Genomic DNA, 15,616 nt, shown 5'->3' on the forward strand with positions numbered 1-15,616 from the left:
CTTCGCCAAGCCAAGGAGGACGCATATCAAAGCGGGGACAGGGCCCTGCTGACTAAACATTGCAAAGATGAACTATGCAGCAAAGTTGGAAAAACAGTTTAGCGCTAACGACTCTAAATCAGTCTGGCATGCATTCCAATCGCTGACAAATTCCAAGTGACGATCACCCCAAGCTGAGAACAATAGCACACTAGCCAACGACTTGAATACCTTCTACGGCAGATTTGAAAAGGACACTTTCACACCCCACACCCACCAGCCGCACCACCGACCACTATCACACCTCTGACTTCTGTGTTAACCATCCACGAACAGGATGTGAGACGCATCTTCAAACAACAAAAGATTAACAAAGCGGCAGGCCCAGACCATGTGTCCCCATCCTGCCTCAAAGTCTGCGCTCCGGTCCTCACACAGATATTCAATAGATCTCTGGAACTGTGCGAAGTACCATCCTGTTTCAAAGGCTCCACCATCATTCCAGTCCCCAAGAAACCTACAACCTCGGGTCTAAATGACTACAGGCCTGTCGCCTTGACATCTGTGGTCATGAAGTCCTTTGAACGTCTCGTGCTGGACCACCTCAAGAGCGTCACAGGCCCCTGCTGGACCCCCTGCAGTTTGCCTACCGAGCGAACAGGTCTGCGGATGATGCAGTCAACATGGGACTGCACTTCATCCTAGAACACCTCGACAGTGCAGGGACCTACGCAAGGATCCTGTTCGTGGACTTCAGCTCAGCGTTCAACACCAAAACTCCTTTCATCCAAGCTTCTCCAGCTCAGCGTCTCACCTGCCATCTGTCAGTGGACCTTCAAGTTCCTGGGAATTACAGTCTCTCAGGACCTGAAGTGGGCAACCAACATCAACTCCGTCCTCAAAAAGGCCCAGCAGAGGATGTACTTCCTGCGGCTTCTGAGGAAGCACGGCCTGCCACAGGAGCTGCTGAGGCAGTTCTACGCAGCGGTCATCGAATCAGTCCTGTGTTCTTCCATCACAGTCTGGTTTGGTGCTGTTACAAAAAAGGACAAACTACGACTGCAACGGACAATCAAAACTGCTGAAAGGATTGTCGGTACCCCCCTACCCACCCTTGAGGACTTGCATGCTGCCAGAACTAAGACAAGCGCATGCAAAATCCTCTCGGACCCTCCACATCCCGGTCACCAGCTCTTCCGGCTCCTTCCCTCAGGTAGGCGCTACCGATCAATGCAAACTAGAACTAGCAGACATTCCAACAGCTTCTTCCCTCTTGCAAACAACTTCTTAAACACCTAACCTACAATTCCATTACAACATGCTGGCAATTTTTTGACTTCAGTTTGTTGTCACATTTCTGTGGGGCCAATTATACATTACTCGTGCACTCACTGTAGTAGTCTCGCCACGCTGCACTATTTGCATATCTGCTGTTGACCAATACTGGCCACTCATGCCAGAGTAGCATCTGCTCCATTTGACCACTGATTGAGGAGTATCTGCACCATTTGCACAATCAACATTGTCCCAAATTATCGCACTACTCGCTTGAAGTCTCGGCGCCCTTTGTACAATGGTCATTGCACCGGACTATTGCAATATCAGTCATTCGAACTGCTCTAAGTGCTAAAGGACTGTGCATCTTTTTGCACAATTGTCAAAAGAAAAAAAAAATGTACCGGCATTACCAGATAACTAGCAACCCTTTATTGCTCAGTGACTGTTTTTTTGTCAATGTCTTTATGTCTCAAAAGTGTTCTCTGTCAATTGACTGTCTGTTGTCGTACTAGAGAGGCTCCAACTACCGGAGAAAAATTCCTTGTGTGTTTTTTGGACATACTTGGCAAATAAAGATGATTCTGATTCTGATTCTGATGAATCATAATTTCAACATCAATCAAAATAATCATGAATATATTTTTTTTTGCATTATCATCCAGCTATATAAACCTCCATTCACACTTCCATTCAAACTTACGGACAATTGTGCGTCTCCAATTAACTGAAAAGACAAGTTTTTGGAATATCGGAAGAAGCTGGAGAAAACCTATGCAAGCACTGGAGAACAGGAGAGCTCGAGCTGAGATCTGAACTCTTCCATTAATATGAACAGTTAATTTACAGTTGGTTCAGCAATAGTGGTGCCAATTACTATATTTTTAATTATTATTATTTAACTATACATGTTGTGTTCCTGGAGTCAGTTTTATCACCTGATCATCTTCATATAATGCTGATTATAGTCACAATTTGTGGCCAGTTTAAAACATTTCATGCCATGTCCTTTCATGTAACTTTCATGAGTTGCAAGAGTGTAAATTCTCTGCAAAAATCTGAATCCATACCAGCTCTCTATCCTTTTATCCATCCATCCGTTTTCTTACGCTGATCCGGGTCAGGTTGTGGGGGCAAGAGTTTAAACAGGGAAGCCCAGACTTCCCTCAGCCCAGCCACTTTGTCCAGCTTTTCCGGGGGCATCCCAAGGCGTACCCAGGGCAGCCGAGGGACATAGTCTCTCCAGCGTCTCCTGGGTCATCCTGCCTCCACCCAGTGGGACATGCCCGGAACACCTCACCAGGGAGGCGTCCGGGGGGCATCCTAACCAGATGCCCGAGCCACCTCATCTGGCTCCTCTCGATGAGGAGGAGCAGGGGCTCGACTCTGAGCCCCTCCCGGATGACTGAGCTTCTCACCCGATCTGTAAGGGAGGAGGAAACTGTTTTTGGCCGCTTGTATCCGCGATCTTGTTCTTTTGGTCACAACCCAAAATTTGTGACCGTAGTTGAGGGTAGGAACGTATCAACCGGTAAATTGAGAGCTTTGCCTTTTGCCTTCCATACCAGCTAATAACTCCCAATTAAGCTAACTGCATAAACTCTAGTCTCGCGTTAAAATGCATCACAGTGATTCTAGCACTTTACCTTTTGCATGACTTTGGCCACTCGTCATATTCACAACCTCCCTCGTCCTGATTTAAAAGTACTTCGGATGACAATCATCATCCGGACAGGCGTCTTTATGTCATGTGTTCATCAAACTGATTCATGCAAATGTACAGCTGTCCATCCAGCTATCCTTTACATTGTCTCCTGTAGACCATCTGTCTGGCTGAATGTCAAGCCATCTCTGTCCTGATGAAACCTTTCAAACTAATCTAGTCTGTAGATATCATCGCACCGCCCGCAATGGAGTCTGTACGCGTGCGTGTCTTTGTGTGTGGTCCAGAACAGCATTGTCCTGGAACAGCCTGCTGTTCGTAGTAGACTTATGTAACGAGACTGCATGCATATTACTGTCAGCGATTTTGCCGTTTATGTGTGTGCATCTTTGTGTGTGTGCGGAAAAATGCACAGACTCATTGACGATGAGCCCAGTTACTCAAAGGGATTTGATTACACCGATGACGTCAAATGATCATGTTCAATTGGACTTTTTTTTTATGTGCTTTAGTGTGACAGGATAGTTGAGGTCTTATTGCATTTATAATGAAATACTGCCCCGATATGACCTCTTTAAAATGTCTTTTTTCATTCAGACTAAAGTAAAGCATGATATCTTTACTTCCGACGCTTCTGCAAGGATCATCATGCACCTGCTTCTGGATCTTCACACTTTGCATTTATCTAGCTACCGTATACTATCTAACAATATCTCTAGTTGGGTGTTTTGTAATCTTATGGTTTATATTTAAAACTCACAGGTCCAAGCTACAGTAGGCTCAAACTGTGAAGCTGTACAATTTCTCACTGTGTATCAGTCATTGGCTCTTTTAAAAGCCCCATAAATCCTGAACAACTCTTTTTAAGTTACCATTAACATGTTAGCATGAGTACAGTGGAGGAGGTGTTACCATGGAAACTTTCATCGTTCTGCTGCCTGAATGGCTATATATTGAATTAGATTAGACTAGGAATAGTCTTTATTCAACATTTATTTTGAGCGGCCAAATACTGTACTTACTGTATAAGTTTGGTGTTTGCATTGGATTTTTATAAAATATAACAAACATATGAGAATAACAGAAGTCCAAAAAGTAAAGAAAGAGATGGAGAACCTTACAAATGTTGTCAGTTCTTGGGTGACATAATGAATGAAAGATTGATGGGATCTATTCTATTTATTTTCTCAATAACTTTTGTTTTCATGGGATTTGCATTTTGAAGCCTTACTTTTTCTTGTTGCCGTCTGTCCTGTGTCTCTTGTTCACTCCTTACTCCTTTCTGACCTGAACTGAAGGTATCTAAATACACAGTGTGTAACAATAACAGGGAGGTTTTTCCATAGGTTTTTGGAAATCAGTGCAAAATTACATGTAATATATATGCCAGGCATTTATAAACGAACCCCTCTGAATACAATTTCTGAGGTTTATGTGAGAGTCTGTTTCCTGGTTAGCATATCTTCCTCGCAGTGGAGAGGTTATGGATTTGAATTTTGGGCCAGCCCCTCCTGTTTGGAGTTTGCATGTTCTCCCCGTGCCTGCGTGGGTTTTGTCTAGGTCCCCCAGCTACCTCGCACATTCCAAAAATATGCATCTTAGGTTAATTGAAGACTCTGTGATTGACTGTCCAGTGATTGACTGCCCGCCTCCCACCCAAAGTCTACTGTGACAAGCTCCAGGTCACCTGTGACCCTAATCACGACAGGTGATATAAAAATTAATAGAATTTGAAGTAGGCAACAAATGAGATTCTGTAGGATACATTAGCTTTGTAGGCATGTTACTATATATATATATATATATATATACCACCTGTATATCAAAATAGAGGATATCATTGGATAGATTTGAAACACGAATAAAATTAGCCCCAGTCTCTAGGAATCAAATAAGGATTTTATACCACTTTTTATGTTGTAGATCAGTAAGAAATATGTGAGCAAAACCTTAAATCTTTGGTAGAAAAATGCCCAGATGTTTCTTATTATATGTGACAAAAATATTATGTTTAAACAGGCCATTTTCTGAAATTTCAATGGCGGCGTCCGCTTGAGCCATCTCATTCCGGACCACGCCGAGAGCAAGCGCATCGTCAGCTTTACATCAAAGTTCACAGAAAACAAGAATAATAATAGTTCACCATATCGATGTACCTCCCAAGTATGCCGAAATCCTATAAACTTGTAATTTTGGAGTCCAAAATCGAGAAACACTTTGAACCACAGAACCACAAAAAAATCTCACCTAAATCAAAACTTTCGAAAACGAGGTGCTAAAGGGATTTCCCAACAATGTCATCGGCCACTTGAACAAGGATTACCTTGCAAGACACAATGAGAAACAGAGTTTTGGTGGACCTCCATTAAATCCAAGTTTGAGAAATCCGGAACCCAGCGAAATGGAAAAAAATGGTGATTGGTGATCTTGATTTAGTAAGATACCAACATGCTGTGGTTTTGAAGAGAAACAATAAAACTCCAATTTGAGATCTTCTTTTAAATGTTTGTGTTTTCAGGCTCTAAAACACCATGGTCTCCGATCTTGGAAGCGAAGCAGGGTCGGTCTTAGTTAGTACTTGGATACCAGGTATACCGGAATACCAGTTGCTGGGGTTGGGCAGTAGGCAATCACCTGCTCCCATAAAAAATACCGATTACAGAAACCGCAATTGTGGCCTAATGTGCCACATGAGGCGGCACGGTGGCCCGACTGGTTAGATTGTCTGCCTCACAGTTCTGAGGACTGGGGTTCAATCCCCGGCACTGCCTGCGTGGAGTTTGCATGTTCTCCCCGTGCCTACGTGGGTTTTCTCCGGGCACTCCAGTTTCCTCTCACATCCCAAAAATATGCATTAATTGGAGACTCTAAATTGCCCGTAGGTGTGACTGTGAGTGCGAATGGGTGTTTGTTCGTATGTGCCCTGCGATTGGCTGGCAACCAGTTCAGGGTGTACCCCGCCTCCTGCCCAATGATAGCTGGGATAGGCTCCAGCACGCCGGCGACCCTAGTGAGGAGAAGCGGCTCAGAAAATGGAATGGATGGATGGATGTGCCTCATGGCACTGAGAGCTCTAACTAACTAACTAAAACACCATGGTTGTATAAAGGGACGAGCAAAATGTCACCTTTGTTTTTCGCCTTTGAGTTACGCCTCCCTTATCCCTAATTAAAAGAGGTTTGGTCCCTTATTTACACGATGCTCCATAAACCAGGAACTGTCAGTTGAGTTAGGGACTTTAAAGTGTGTCCCTATTAATATAAAGCTTTTGAATTTAAACTCCTACTTTTGAGGCCTTTTTTCAAATGTTTGCCTTATCAGAACGATAATGCTCAAAACGATAATGTGATTCGCCACTGCGTGTGTGTGTGTGTGTGTAGGTGTGTGTGTGTGTCCTAGCAGGATCTGATGACCCTGGTGTCAAACTGGTGGCCCGGTGGCCAGATCCGGCCCCCCACGTCATTTTATGTGGCCTGCGAGATTGTGCATCGACTTTGTGTTTCTTGCTAAAATGCCAAATTCCAAATTGTCTCTACTTTTAAAAATATTGAGCAAGCATTTTTTGTTATCAACCCCACTTTTAAAATAAAATTGATTCATACTGTAGTTGAACAGTGTTTACTGGCTTTTGATTTCGAAAGTAATTATCCATTAATTTGTGTATATGTAATAATATGAGGCAATCATACATTCATATGGGTTTGCAGCCATAACGACCATCTAAGTGGAACCATAACTGCGATGTGGCCCGTGACAAAAATGAGTTTGACACCCCTACAGTGTAAGACCTCTTGATAACCTCCGACCATTGTACTTCTGTAACTTCTCTGTCACCCGGTGTCAATCCGTTTTCAGTAAGCCCACCGAATCCCATTTTGCCCTTTGACAGTACATTCACTTCTCTAAACATTCTTCCCTTCACGCTCGAACCAACCAAAACAAAAGTCCGTCCCGCCTTACCTCCGTCTGAGTACGTTTCAGTGCCGTATCCGTCTTGCAGCCCGTTGTTCCACGTTCCCTCGTACTTTCCGCTCATCCCGGTGCTTTCCCGTAGGCCGTAGCGTCCCTTAAAGCCGTGCGTCCATTCCCCCTTGTAGACCCATCTACCCTTGTTCTCGACGCCCACGCCGTGTCGCTTGCCCTGCGCCCATGTGCCCTGGTAAGTGTTCCCGCTGGGCCAAGTGTAGACGCCCAGCAGCTCGAAGCCGTGGGCCCAAGACCCACAGTACTCGCCCTGGCCCTTGGGTCCTGTGCATATCCCGTGGCCGTGCGCCTTACCCTCCTCCCACCCACCGCAATATGACCCCCCATCGTCAAAGTTGAATCTGCCTCCAGTGGACATGCATGAAACAGGTCTCGGCAATTCACTTGAAGCCTCGACAAAAATAAAAAGAAAAGAAAAAGAAAAGAGAGGGAGAAGGAAGGAGGACAGCTTGGTGCTATAGGGATCAGTCCATGGCACTGACTTTGGAGGTAGCGATCGGATGAGGAGAAGAAGAAGAAGAAGAAGAGGGAGAAGTGAGTGGGAGGGAGAGAACTCCCACTCAGTTCAAAACAGGCCGCTGTGCTCAGATGCAATAAGCTTTGGAAACGGAAGAAGAAGAAACAAGGTGGCCCTGCACGGCGGCGTCAGGGATCTCCTGGCGGATAGTTCACACCATCCTCCTTGTGGGTTTTTTGGAGCACCAAGTCGCAACTTGCCGGCCCCTGAGAGAAGTGAGAGAGGAGGACGGTGGTCCCATCACTGCCATTATACGCTCTCATCGGGAGACGAAGCTGTAAGAAAGCTCCAGCAGTCCGCCATGGGCCGGCCTACAGACTCCACAACACTCACTTGCCTCCTTCCCTGCTTTCAGTCGCCTCCTCCTCCTCTTCCTCCTCCTCCTCCTCTTCCTCCCCCCCCTCCTCCTCCTCTGTGGCGTGCGGAGCACAGAAGTCTCCGCAATGGTAGCTCATCAAACATCCAAGCTTAGGCTTCCACAATCAGGACCGAGGCCTCAACTGCACGGGCATGTGACGTGCTGTCGCCTCGATCAAAGAAGCTGTTTGTCTTCAACTCTGCTCTCAGGGATTAAGCATAGCGTCAATATATCAGACAACTAAGTCAATCAGTAGCTCACTTTTGGTTCCACACACACGCGTACAGCCAGGGAGCAAACACATACTTAGAAAGACAGAAGGAAAAAATAAGGGACTAACATAAATTAATTGGACTTTGCTGCTTTTTCTCTCCCCAGATAGTGCCAGCAAGCAGCAATGCAGTTTCTTGCTTTACACACACACACACACACACACGCAATGAAAATAAATAAGTGAATTGATGAATATCTCCGCCCGTGTTCCTCGTGCGCCTTCTCTCAGTCTATCTGCAGGTCTTTAATCCATTGCGTCCATAAGTGGTTTATCCTCGGCGTGGGTTGCCTTCAGCGTGCCTGCTTGATGAGATAATATCCATCTTTATGGTCTTGTTTTGCTGTCTCCTGTGCTCTTCAGCATCCCCTGCTCATCTCCATGTTTCCCCGTGGAGAAGCGGCTGACGCATAGCCTGCCTGCCTGCTTGTCTTGCTCCCACAATTTCTTCTTATCCTCTCTCTCTCTCTCTCTCTCTCTCTCTCTCTCCTAGAAAATCTGCTCATTACAGAGGACTGCAGCCAGCCAAGCTCCCCCTCCTCCTTCTACTCTGTAGCACGCTCCAGCTTTTAAAGAGACACACAGTCTCACTCAAATCCTCACTCACTTGTAGCTTTTCAACACTCTTTCTTTCAGTACTGCACCTCACACGCGCTTATTACGCCTCACAATGACGATGACTCTAGCAGCATAATAATCCATCATATTATGAACTTTTTTGGGCACTCAAAGGCACTTGATTTAAAATATATGTATATTTATTAAAAAACACAAAACGTGCAATTAGTTGTTAGGCGTTTCTATACAAAGTGACATCGCCAAGTACAGCCCTGGCATGCATATTACAGAATTTGTTGTCATTTTTTGTCGTGGTTTGTGTAAATGGTGATCAATAGAGGAGTGCAGCGCAGTGGAATAGGCATTTCTAGCCCATTTTGGGGTGTGCTGAAGCACCACTAAATTGAATCCCAGCACCCCTAAAATTTGAGCAATCAAAACAAAAAAATGTTCAACTGTATGTCCTTTATAAACAACCTAGAAAATTGTACTACTATACAGTACTCGGTGAAAGCGTAATATTTGAACAACAAAAATGCAGAACCGCCGTATTGCCTTAAAAATGGTTCGCTCCACCGCTCTCTGAGCGCTCTGCCTAGGCAATATGGTGTCCCCCAGTGATATGGTGTGACTACCCGGCTTAAACCAGGATATGTGGCACATTTCGTAACTCAATACCAACACACTATTATCATTACCCGTCCTTATTTTTGCAGCATTTAATCGTAGGTCATGGTTTATGTTGTTAGGTAGTGAAGCTATGAAACGATTCAGGTGGTCAGACAGTACCCCTGTCCTCTGTTTAAATTAGAATAAGAGAAGTTTGTTGTTGTGTAAGATCCACATGATAATATTAAAGCTATGGTGCTATTGAATAGCTTACTGACTGCAAGCCCATTAACATTATTAGCCTACTCCTTTTTGGACACAGAGAGAGCGGAGCAAAGAGAGGAGGTCACATACAGTATTAGTAGGGATGCACCAAATTTTAAGCCACTGAAATGTATTGGCCGAAAAGGGCTCAAAAGTGCATTTTCGGTTTCGGTCCAAAAGTCTTTTGTCACCAAAATAAAACAACCAAAACATCATGTTGCTTATTGAAGCTAACTCATGGCTTCGCTGCAGCTGTTGTGCGAGCTTGTACATTACAGAGTTAAGAAATATTTCCGATTATCAAGCAATGCCCAATATGGCTTAGCTGGCTATGCAGTAGAATTGACTGAGACCTCACTATATAACACAGAACTCATGGTCACGGTTTGATCATCATGTTCGTGTACCATAAATCAACCATAAATGTTACAGTTAACTAAGGCACACATTTAGCTAGCAGGAATATAAACACACAGTAACAACAAAAATGAACGTCTTTATTACGGCAATAATTCAAATTTGCATGTCGCAATGAATTCTGGGAACCGTGTGGCTCTCCCATCATTATGCTAGCGGCTAGCCCAAACTGTAGCATTCCTATTGTCGCCCAACCTTGCTTCCACCTTAGTAGCCGCTGTTCGGCTACTAAGGCGGAATGCTTTTTGCATGATATTTTGCACCACCCCAGCTACCAACGAGCTACAGCTAACGCTGCTAAATACGTTGCCAAGCCACAGAGGCCAAAGTGCACCTTATGTCCGTTGTCAACGCAGCATAAGTAACTAATCATCGCCTCCATGACAGCAAATAAACTACATTTTGTCAGGTATCATTATCACAATGGACGGAGGGAGGATAAGACGGGAGCAGATGCCAGGAATTGCTAAACTATCATGACATAAAGTCACAAAACACCAAAATAAGGGATTGGGTGACACAGTACATTTGTCACATAGGTCTAGCTGGAACCGCGTTATAGCGAGGATAAGTCAACTTTGAAGAGCAAGATAGCAGGCAAATTAATACGACTATATAGAGGAAAATACTGAAACATATGATAACGCTAGAGCCCTAACTACATGACGCAGGGACCGGAAATTGGAAATGAATTAGTACGTCCCTGCTCCTACGTCACTTAAGAAAATGGGCCTATAAATTGAAAAGTATATCCATCCTCCATCCATTTTCTACACCGCTTATCCTCACTAGGGTCGCAGGCGTGCTGTAGCCTATCCCAGCTATCTTCAGGCGAGAGGCAGGGTACACCATGAACTGGTCGCCACCCAATCGCAGGGCACCTACATTCACACTTACATTGACACCTACGGACAATTCTGAGTCTTCAATCAACCTACCGCGCATGTTTTTGGGATGTGGGAGGAAACCGGAGTACCTGGAGAAAACCCACGCAGGCACGGGGAGAAGATGCAAACTCCACACTGGTGGGACTGGGATTTGAACTCCAGTCCTCAGAACTCTGATGCAGATGTGTTAACCAGTCGTTCACTGTGATGCCTTAAAAGTATATTCATATAATTAATATTTAGAAGATAAGATAACTTTTATTAGTCCTCCAATGGGGAATTTGCATAATTTCAGCAGCAATAGTGGATACAGTAAATACAAAAAGAGCATGCAACGGAAGACATTTGGCTGCAAATGCATCCACCATTACAAAGTTGAATAATAATAATAATAAATACAGTAAAATAACATCTTGAAGCCATAATTAGGGATCACGATTACAGAGCAATGATTATGTTGTGAAACTGAACAGTATGCAGAATTATTATATTTATTTATTTACATAACATACTGCAATAACTTTCCTATGGTAATGTTCCTGACATAATTTGATAAATGGAAATAGAAATCCAGACAAACTGTTCCATCCATCCATCCATTTTCTACCGCTTATCCGAGGTCGGGTCGCGGGGGCAGTAGCTTTAGCAGGGACACCCAGACTTCCCTCTCCGCAGCCACTTCATCCAGCTCTTCCGGGGGGATCCCGAGGCGTTCCCAGGCCAGCCGAAGGACGTAGTCTCTCCAGCGTGTCCTGGGTCGTCCCCGGGGTCTCCTCCCAGTGGGACGTGCTCGGAACACCTCACTGGGGAGGCGTACGGGAGGCATCCGAATCAGATGCCCCAGCCACCTCATCTGGCTCCTCTCGATGTGGAGGAGCAGCGGCTCTACTCTGAACTCCTCCCGGATGACCGAGCTTCTCACCCTATCTCTAAGGGAGAGCCCGGACACTCTGCGGAGGAAATTCATTTCGGCCGCTTGTATCTGGAATCTTGTTCTTTCGGTCACGACCCACAGCTCGTGACCATAGGTGAGGGTAGGAACGTAGATCGACCGGTAAATCGAGACTTTCGCCTTTCGTCTTAGCTCCTTCTTTACCACAACGGATCGATACAAAGTCCGCATCATTGCAGACGCTGCACCGATCCGCCTGTCGATCTCCCGTTCCATTCTTCCCTCACTCGTGAACAAGACCCCAAGATACTTGAACTCCTCCACTTGAGGCAGGATCTCATCCCCGACCTGGAGAGGGCACGCCACCCTTTTCCGAATGAGGAAAAGGGTGGCGTTCTTGAAGTGGTGTTCTTGAAGTGAATTTCTATAGGTTTCCAGCTCTGCAGTCATAGTCATAAATGCAATTTTAGTAATGATTGGCATAGTTTATAACAATTGGCAGGTATGACCTGTTTTTTATATTTTAATTATTGTAAAGTGCTGTGTGTTGCATTTTGTATGACGAGTGCTTATGAATTCAGTTTGATGGATAATTTCTTTCTGCGGCTTTCGGTTTTCGGCCTTGGCCTCCTCAGTTACGGTTTTAGGTTTTGGTCAAGAATTTTCATTTTGGTCCATCACTAAGTATTAGTATTAGTTTTAGGATTAGTATTCACGCATACTGTTATTATGTATGTAGAGGTGCTGCTGTATCAAAATGAGTTGTCTTCCCCCAGAAATTAGTAGTATCAATATCTTTATTTTATGATTTGAATCCATTCTTCTTTCGCTGTGGTTCAACATTTAAAAAACGTTTACCAGATTTGAGTTTACTCACAGACTTTCCCAAAAAGTGTTAAGTTTTTCCTACAGAAATGTGGGGATGAAATTAGGTTAAATTGTACAAAACTGCCGCGACCCTCGTGGGGATAAGCGGTACAGAAAATGGATGGATGGGATGGATGTACAAAACTGTGAAAGTGATCTTGCCTGGCCGGGAGCTTAGCACCCCCGGAAACCACATCTGGCTCACAGCTCTGAGATTTGGATTTCTCCTTCCTGTGAGTTTTCATGCCCTCCCTGTGCTTGCACGGTTTTTCTACGGCTACTCTGGCTTCCTCCCACATTCAAAAAAACATGTTAAGTACAGTAAATTGAAGACTCCAAAATGCTAATGGCTGTTTGTTTATGTGTGCCTTTTGACTGGCCTAGCTGCCACCATTCCAGGGTGTACCCCGCCTCTCATCCAAAGTAAGATGCAATATCGTCAGTTCACCCGCAACCCAATGAGGATAAATGTTCTATAAAATGGATGAATGGATGGATGTTTGTCGGAATGTGCCCTGTGGTTTGCTGATGACGAGTCCTGGACTTTCCAAGTCCAAATCATCACTCAGTTCTATAGCAAAAGAATGCAATAGATTCTCCAAGTAAGAGGCAAAACGTGCTTGCTTCAAGCTGTTTATTTGTCATTCCCAGTCAAAGTTTAACATGGAATTGACACATAAAGCAAAAGACAATCAAACATTGTATATTTAAACACCAAACTGTTCCAATAAACCATATAACCAAATTCATCCATCCATCCATCCATCCATCCATTTTCTTCTGCTTATCCGGAGTTGGGTCGCGGGGCAGCAGCTGAAGCAGGGAAGCCCAAACGTCCCTCTCTCCACCCACTTGGTCCAGCTCCTCTTGGAGGATCCGAGGCCAGACGGGAGACGTAGTCTCTGCAGCGTGTCATGGGTTGTCCCCGAGGCCTCATCCCACTGGGACGTGCCCGGAATACTTCACCAGCGAGACGCCCAGGGGGCATCCTAATTAGATGCCCGAGCCACCTCATCTGGCTCCTCTTGATGCAGAAGAGCAGCGACTCGAGTCTTACCCAGTCCCAGATGAAGGAGCTTGTCACCCTATCTCTAAGGGCGGAGGAAACTCATTTTGGCCACTTCTATCAAGGATCTTCTTCTTTCTGTCATGACACACAGCTCGTGACCATAGGTGAGGGTAGGAACGTAGATTGACCAGTAAATCGAGAGCGTCACCTTTCCGCTCAGCTGCTTCTTCACCATGACAGACCGATACATCACTGCAGACGCTGCACCGATCCACCTATCGATCTCCTGCTCCATTCTTCCCTGACTTGTGAACAAGACCCCGAGATAATTGAACTCCTCCACTTGGGGCAGGATCTCTGCCTCGACCCGGAGAAGGCACTCCACCCTTTTCCGACTGGGACCATCACCTCAGATTTGCACTGAGCTGTGAAATGCTCCAGCGAGAGTTGAAGCTCACGGTTTGATGAAGCCATTAAAACCACATACCTGTAATCTGCAAAAAGCAGAGACGCAATAGTGAGGCCACCAAACTGGACCCTCTCAACATCTCAGCTGTGCCTAGAAAATCTGTCCATAAAGGTAATTAACAGAATCGGTGATAAAGAGCAGGCTTGGCGGAGTCCAACCCTCACCGGAAATGAATCCGACTTACGATCCAGACTGTAACATCGGTCATACAGGGACCAAACAGCCCTTATCAAGGGTTCCAGTACTCCATACAATACTCTCACAGGCATATATTCTCTGTTCTGTGGGAACAACAAATCAAGTCAAAACATGATCAGCGGTGGCACAAAAGGACAGGCAAGCCAAGCAATTGCCTAAGGGGGCTGTGGTTGATGGCAGACATTGGCCTACAGTATATCAGTGACAAAGCGCTGTAACGACAACATGTTGCTGTCGGAACCCCTGCATATGGACCCTTATTAGCTGTTGCTGGATGGTGGGCCCCAAGAGACAGCTGGTATTGGTCCATATCAACAACACAACTGGAACCGGGCATTGACACGTTGGGATTCGGAGAGCCCCCTATGAGCAGGTTTGTTGGAAATTCACCTACAGTACAACAAAATGAAGGAGACCTATCACTCAGGGCATGCCCAAAAAAAATAGAGAATGAAGAAACAAAACAACAAGATAGTTGAAATCGTGTATGTGCATTTGTTACGTTGGAAAAGTAGTGAAACCACTTTGTTTCAGTCCGATCAAGCACCAAAAAAGTTTACTATACATTAGCTAACATTAGTTAAACAGCTGCTAATAAACAAGTGGAGACAAAACAATAAGTTTGATTATTTTTATTTTTTTTTTAACAGAACAGGTATATCTACTGTATGCCATTATTAGCCATGTTGCAAGTGGTTAGTCCTGTGCTACCAATGATAGCTTTTCCCATTAGCAGAATATTGCATTTGTTGTCAAATGCTAAAATTGATGCCAAACTCAATTCTGCTGACAGCTCTGTTTGGAATAGAAGGATATTGTATAGACAGTATCCTTAATTTTTTGGGTACAGGCGAAATGTTACTTTAAACAAAATGTGTTGATGTTGTTACTGCAAAAAGCTGTTCAATTAATATTTCCATACAAATCTTTAGTTTAGTGAGTTGAGTGAGTGTGGCACACATACAGTAATTCTTTACTTGCATGAACATAATAAAGCAACCTAATCAAATACAGCGGCTGAAATAAGTATTTAACACATCAACATTTTTCTCATTAAATATATTTCCAAAGGTGCAATTGACTGGAAAATTTCACCAGATGTTGGGAAGAACCCAAGTAATCCATCCATACAAAGAAAGTAGAACAAATAAGATCAGAAATTAAGTTGTCTGTAATAATGTGAAATGACACAGGGAAAAAGTATTGAAAACGCTAACTGGTATTTATTTAATACTTTGTACAAAAGCCTTTGTTTCAAGGCGCCTTCTGTATGGAGAAACTAGTCGCACGCATTTCTCTCGTGTGATTTTTGGCACATTCCTCCACACAAGCAATCTTCAAATCTAGATTTTTCCGTGGGCTTGTTTTATGGACCTTGAGTTTGAGTTCTTTCCAAAGA

The 15,616-nt window shown here is 44.4% G+C and overlaps 1 protein-coding gene across 1 annotated transcript in view; it reads right to left on the minus strand.

The window, feature by feature from the left end:
• The window catches only part of jph3b (junctophilin 3b), a 97,926-nt gene extending 89,408 nt beyond the window's left edge, over positions 1 to 8,518 (minus strand). Inside the window, exon 1 of the mRNA XM_061773474.1 lies at positions 6,878 to 8,518. Coding sequence (XP_061629458.1) covers positions 6,878 to 7,259 — 382 coding nt within the window. The 5' untranslated portion in view covers positions 7,260 to 8,518. The remainder of the gene's footprint in view (positions 1 to 6,877) is intronic.
• Positions 8,519 to 15,616: the final 7,098 nt, after the last annotated feature.

Source organism: Phyllopteryx taeniolatus, chromosome 5 (genome assembly GCF_024500385.1).
Source record: "Phyllopteryx taeniolatus isolate TA_2022b chromosome 5, UOR_Ptae_1.2, whole genome shotgun sequence".
Classification (NCBI taxonomy): Eukaryota; Metazoa; Chordata; class Actinopteri; order Syngnathiformes; family Syngnathidae; genus Phyllopteryx; species Phyllopteryx taeniolatus.